The sequence below is a fragment of the Coregonus clupeaformis genome, chromosome 20, assembly GCF_020615455.1.
Source record: "Coregonus clupeaformis isolate EN_2021a chromosome 20, ASM2061545v1, whole genome shotgun sequence".
Taxonomy (NCBI): Eukaryota; Metazoa; Chordata; class Actinopteri; order Salmoniformes; family Salmonidae; genus Coregonus; species Coregonus clupeaformis.
In genome coordinates, this window is record NC_059211.1 from 55,579,739 (window position 1) to 55,586,344 (window position 6,606).

The following is a 6,606-nucleotide window of genomic DNA, read 5'->3' on the forward strand; positions in this document are numbered from 1 at the left end:
GGGAGGAGAGCCGCCTAATACCATTTTTTAAAAACATTTTAGTCATTCAGCAGACGCTCTTATCCAGAGCGACTTACAGTTAGTGCATACATTACTTTTTTTATTTTTTTCATTACTCCCGTGGGAAGGGAAGGATCAACCTCCTAGATCAAAGAGAATGTGGCCTTCCAAACACGAACACACACACACACACACTTATACACACACACGCACACACACACTTATACACACACACGCACACACACTGCACACCGACGGCCAATGAAAACCTCTCCAGCTAATTAACAGTGCATTAATTGCCCCAGGGGCCATAGCTCCATTTTGTTCACGTTTGCATCCCAAATGAAACCCTATCCACTATATAGCGCACTACGTTTGGCCGGAGCCCATAGGCTAATAGTAGTGCACTATATAGGGAATAGGGTGCCATTTGGGACTCACCCACAAAACTTGTTCCATATCATCAATTATAATTTTGGGTTAAAAAACACTCCAGGCCACTCTTGAACTTGATAGAAATCATGTAGGAATTATAACAGACCTATATATTTTGACAAACAAATCGGTCAAAAAATAATCTGTGCGATGTGGCCCTCGAGCCAAACAGTTTTCCAGGTTTACAGTAAAGACCCAAGAGGGGTTGGGTAAAATGCGGAAGACACATTTCAGTTGAAGGCATTCAGTTGTACAACTGACTAGGTATCCCCCTTTCCTTTCCCCACATGTTGGCCATCTCCCGATACCTCCAATGTTGGACTGAGACTGGGATACTGGTGATGATGCAGCCTAAAGACATGTGTTTGAGAACTACCCTTCGTACTTCTATGCATGCCAGTTTGAGAACTACTTAATACTGTGCACGCCAGTCTCTCTTGGCTGACAGTTGAGGAAAGACTGACTGCGTCACTTCTTGTTTTTATAAGAAACATTCATTAAATGAATTAATTGTTTGCATATTCAACTCACATACAGCACTGAAACACACACGTACCCCACCAGACATGCCACCAGGGGTCTTTTCACAGTCCCCCGGTCCAGAACAAATTCAAGGAAGCGTACAGTATTACATTTTAAAGTCATTTATTTTGTCTGTAATGTCTTTTTCATTATGTGTCGGACCCCAGTAAGACAAGCTGTCACCATTAGCGTCGGCTAATGGGGATCCCTAATGAATCGAATAAAAAACCCTATCAGCCGATATCTAGTGTCCCAGCAGGATGTGTGCTCTTCTGTCAGTGTCTTGAACTGTTTGTGACTTTAGCTCAATTGGTAGAGCACGGCGCTTGTAACGCCAGGGTAGTGGGTTCGATCCCCGGGACCACCCATACGTTAAAATGTATGCACACATGACTGTAAGTCGCTTTGGATAAAAGCGTCTGCTAAATGGCATATTATTATTATTATTATTATTATTATTATTATTATTATTATTATTATATTATTATACTTTTGTAAGATAATAAAGGTTTCCTCTTCTTCTGTTTGTCTCGTCAGAAGAGTGTCTGTGCCAGAATGGGGGGGTCTGTGTGGACGGGACCTGTGACTGCACCTCGGGCTTCACTGGACTCTACTGTCAGTTTGGTAATGTATCATATCTATATTAATACACTGTAGGTCCAGTCTCATATTCTACACTGGACTATAATTGGTAACAGAAAGACGCATTCCTAGTTCATTTCATGGTGTGGATTACACCTTGCTTTCACTGAGCTAGCACATAGCACACAGAACCAGGCTAGTAGGCTGCAAGGTTGCCTTGACATGATGTTTATCTCTCTGACCCTCCTGTCCTCCTCAGAGGTGACCCAGACGCCATGCAGCAACAGCAGGCCGTGTCCTGACGGAGGACCCTGTCTGGAGTATGGAGGAACCTACCTGTGTACCTGTCAGACAGGTGTGGCAGACGTTGACCACAAGGACTTTTATCCTCCCTATGGTAAGAGCCCACCGTCTTCTTCTGCTGCTTCTGATGCTGTTGCTTCTTCTTCTTCTGCCTCTTCTTCTTCTTCTTCTTCTTCTTCTTCTTCTTCTTCTTCTTCTTCTTCTGCTTCTTCTTCTTCTTCTTCTTCTTCTTCTTCTTCTTCTTCTTCTGCCTCTTCTTCTTCTTCTTCTTCTTCTTCTTCTTCTTCTTCTTCTTCTTCTTCTTCTTCTTCTGCCTCTTCTTCTTCTTCTTCTTCTTCTTCTGCCTCTTCTTCTTCTTCTTCTTCTTCTTCTTCTTCTTCTTCTTCTTCTTCTTCTTCTTCTTCTTCTTCTTCTTCTTCTTCTGCCTCTGCCTCTGCCTCTGCCTCTGCCTCTGCTTCTTCTTCTTCTGTACAAACCCAAGGATTGGTCCCTCTGCATTCTGTGTTGCTGTACATGAGAGCCTGGTTACCATAGCGATAAAGACTTGTGTCTTTTGTGTTTCGAGGCGGTTGCCCGATGTGTGTGTGAGAGTCACATTCACTGTTTGGGAGAGGGACATTTAAATAGGATTTATTTTGGTGTTGATGAAGTGTGACTATGGTAACACGTGTGATGGGTTTAGTTCTAGATGGAGTTGCCGATGAGGCCGTAAAGGATTCAACTCTGTAAAACAGGAAATAAAGCAGTTCAGATTTACCTTGAGAGGGAGTCCATGTGCCTAGCTTAGAGTCTGGTCAAGTTTATAATATTTGGCAACGAGGACAAAGCTACATTCTCACAAGAACAAAAGTAATCCATCTGATGATTCAGGGTTGCAGCGCCTTCTGATTAGCAGACCTTAGAAACAACGTCGTGGAGACGGAGTCACAGTTTCGACGGCTAGCTAGCGAGATTGTGAATGAAGTAAGCGAGGCCAGGTTAGCTGTGCCAGATGCACACAGTGCAGAGTAGTGCAGAGAGCAAACAGAAGGTGAAGAAAAGCACTGAAAGCTAAGTCTCGCTTGTTAGACACTGCTGACAGAGTCCCGTAGGTGAACTATTAAAAAAAAAAGAAAATCATCGAGGAAGAAGAGGAGGAGGTGGTCGAGGACGCAGCCTATGTAATGGTGATTAAAACCCCCCCAAGCCCCCTGTGGACTACAGTGGAGTTGCGTAACTCCCCCAGTCATGTTTGAGGTGGACACAGGGGGCTTCCCGTACTGTTTTGGGAGAACGTGCTTTTGCTGACCTAAAAGCCAAAGCACCTCAGTTGAAACTTGAGCCCTTGGCTCTAGCGCTGAAGTCATTACACAGGAGGGCGCATTACGGTGCAGGGTGCAGGGTGAGTCAACGTCCAGTACAAAGGTCAAACTACACGACCGAAGATGTTGGTGGTCCAAGGTCAAGGTCCCAATCTGCTGGGAAGAGATTGGGATGGCAGTCCCAATCTGCTGGGAAGAGATTGGGATGGCAGTCCCAATCTGCTGGGAAGAGATAGGGATGGCAGTCCCAATCTGCTGGGAAGAGATTGGGATGGCAGTCCCAATCTGCTGGGAAGAGATTGGATGGCAGTCCCAATCTGCTGGGAAGAGATTGGGATGGCAGTCCCAATCTGCTGGGAAGAGATTGGATGGCAGTCCCAATCTGCTGGGAAGAGATTGGGATGGCAGTCCCAATCTGCTGGGAAGAGATTGGATGGCAGTCCCAGTCTGCTGGGAAGAGATTGGATGGCAGTGTTACAACCGGACTGGCGAGGGAAAACAATCACGAAGATCTCAGACAGTGAGTTGTCCAGCGCACTAAACAGGCAGATGTTTTCAACATGACGAACTTGGAAAACTAGAAGAGAGTGGAGTGTGAATTCCGTTTCGACCGTGCTTCTGCAAAGCACGCCGCCAAGGGCCGTTCGCACTACAACAGAATGTCGAGACATTCTCCAGACCACTGGAAAACTGGAACCGCCCCCCCATTGTCCCAGTAATGAAGCCTGAAATATCAGGGTTTGTGGAGATTACAAGCTAACTGCCGATGTAGCTTCCAGGCTGGGAGCAGTATCCACTGCCAAGGATGGAGGAGGTATTCACAAAAGCTATCTGGTGTGACATGCTTTTCCAAGCTGGACATGTCTCACGCACACCAGCAGTTGGTGCTGGCTGAAGAATCCTGCAAAGTGGTTACAATAAACACCCACGAGGGGCTGTTTCAGTACACATGCCATCTGTTTGGAGTCTCCTCTGCCTGTGCAGTCTTTCAAAGAACAGAATCTGTTAGCGGGCACACTGCTGTATACCTGGATGTTATCATTATCACCGGTGACACTGAGGAAGACCACCTACTGGATGATATCCTTGTCACTGAGGAAGACCATCTAAAAAAAACTTGAAATAGTGCTATCAAGACTGGAGAGCACAGGCCTTGCTTGAAGAATCCAAATGTGTTTTCCTGGCCGCCGAAGTGGAGAACTTGGGGCACAAAGTCACAGCCAACGGGCTTCAACCCCTGGACAGGAAAGTGAGAGCAATCAAAGAGGCCCCAGAACCCAAGGATGTGAGTGAGCTACGGGCCTACCTTGGGATGTTAAACTACTGTGGCCGCTTTCTTCCTGACCTGGCCTCTGTCCTGACCCCACTGCATCTCCTCCGGAAAGCTGGAGCCAAATGGAAGTGGCACACACCCCAGAAAACTGCTTTCCAGAAATCGAAGGACTTACTGTCGTCTTCAGCACTGCCTGTGCATTTACGACCCAAAGCGTCCACTCATCATCACAAGTGATGCCTCCCCATACGGGATTGGGGCGGTGTTATCTCAGAAGATGGGGAACAACACAGAGAGGCTAGTCAGCTTCACGTCTTGCTTGCTGGCACCCTGGGTGAGCTGAAGAAAATACACACATCCACCTTTTCGGGCGACTGCAAAGATGGGCCCTCGTGTTAGCGCAAATAGCAATATGAGTTACTGTACAGACTGAGCCACTCCATCGCTAACGCTGATGGTCTCAGCGTCTCTTACACTCCATCGCTATCGCTGATGCCCAAAGACCCCAGAAGAACCCCCTGAACTGGGCACCAGTGAGCTCCAATAGACCATCGGCAACTGAAGAGGTGGACTGTAGGAGACCCTCTTCTCACCAAAGTCAGCCGCTTTGTCCAGGAGAGATGGCCGGCCCACTGTCCTACGGAGGCGTTGCTGCCGTATTTTAAAAGGAGAAACAAACTCTCGGTGGAGGACAGCATCCTGCTTTGGCGGGCCTTCAAGTAGTGATGCCACCTTTAGTGGAGGTACTCCACAAGTCGCACCCAGGTGTATCCAGAATGAAAGCAAACAACAAGAGCGTCCATGTGGTGGCCCAGGATTGGATAAAGCAGTGGAAAAGCAGGTCCAGTCGTGTGCTACTTGCCAGCAGGTACGAAATGCTCCAGCACAAGCTCCCATCAGCCCTTGGGAGTTTCCTGGAAAACCCTGGACTCACATGCACATTGACTATGCAGGGCCTTTTCCTTGGGGAGATGTTCTCGTTGGCTGTGGATGTTCACTGCAAACGGCTTGAAGTTTTCCCAGTCCGCATCTCAGGGAGGTGTTCAGTACTCATGGTCTTCTCCAAACACTCGTATCAGACAATGCAGCCATCTTTATGAGTGCGGAGTTCAAGGCCTTTCTGGTAACCAATGGAATTCGTCATATCACCCCCTGCCCCCTACCACCCCTCCACGAATGGCTTGGTGGAGAGCGCAGCCCAGACAATGAAAAGAGCCTTGAAAAAGGCACAGGAGGCACATTGAAAAACAGAGTTATTAGTTAAAAGCCCATCACTCAGGTTACCCCCCGTGTCTGTGTTGTGATAGAATGCGGTCAAGTCGGTGTGTGTGTGTGTTGTGATGGAACTCGGTCAAGTCGGTGTGTGTGTGTTGTGATGGAACTCGGTCAAGTCGGTGTGTGTGTGTGTTGTGATGGAACTCGGTCAAGTCGGTGTGTGTGTGTGTTGTGATGGAACTCGGTCAAGTCGGTGTGTGTGTGTGTTGTGATGGAACTCGGTCAAGTCTGTGTGTGTGTGTTGTGATGGAACTCGGTCAAGTCGGTGTGTGTGTGTGTTGTGATGGAACTCGGTCAAGTCTGTGTGTGTGTGTTGTGATGGAACTCGGTCAAGTCGGTGTGTGTGTGTGTTGTGATGGAACTCGGTCAAGTCGGTGTGTGTGTGTGTTGTGATGGAACTCGGTCAAGTCGGTGCGTGTGTTTTCCAGTACAGCCGCGATCGGTCTGTGATTCGTCTCCGTGTCTGAATGGGGGTTACTGCTATGAGAGGGATGGAGGCTACACCTGCGACTGCAAGCCTGGATACAGAGGGAAGCACTGTGAGAAAGGTAAGCCTGGATACAGAGGGAAGCACTGTGAGAAAGGTAGTATGCCATTATCATTCACCTAATAAGACATAGGAAACAATTAGCTTGTTTGGCTGGGTCAGGGTCCGGGTTGAAGAACCCATTATTCATTATTATAGAATGTTTATTGTGTATATGGTTTCTACTGCAATGATTCCCCCCCACACTGATTGATTGATGTGAATATGTTCTCTCCTCCCCCAGTCAGACTCAACACCTGTGCCTCTGGTCCGTGTCGTAACGGAGGTTCCTGTAAAGAGGAGGCAGGGAGCTTCCACTGTGTCTGTCCATACAGGTTCACTGGCAAACACTGTGAAGTGGGTGAGTTCTCTCTCTCTCTCTCTCTCTC

At 47.7% G+C, this 6,606-nt stretch overlaps 1 protein-coding gene across 3 annotated transcripts in view; it reads left to right on the forward strand.

Annotated features, from left to right (window-relative positions):
- Positions 1-6,606, forward strand: part of LOC121534163 (sushi, nidogen and EGF-like domain-containing protein 1) — a 77,304-nt gene that overhangs the window by 39,444 nt on the left and 31,254 nt on the right. For 2 of the 3 annotated variants that reach the window (XR_005994548.2, XM_041840685.2), the window contains exons 11-14: positions 1,495-1,581; positions 1,799-1,936; positions 6,120-6,239; positions 6,462-6,578. Coding sequence is in view for 2 of the 3 variants with exons in the window: in XM_041840685.2 (XP_041696619.1) it covers positions 1,495-1,581; positions 1,799-1,936; positions 6,120-6,239; positions 6,462-6,578 (462 nt within the window). In the remaining variant the exon portion in view is untranslated. The remainder of the gene's footprint in view (positions 1-1,494; positions 1,582-1,798; positions 1,937-6,119; positions 6,240-6,461; positions 6,579-6,606) is intronic. The other variant, XM_041840687.2, reaches the window with a different exon arrangement.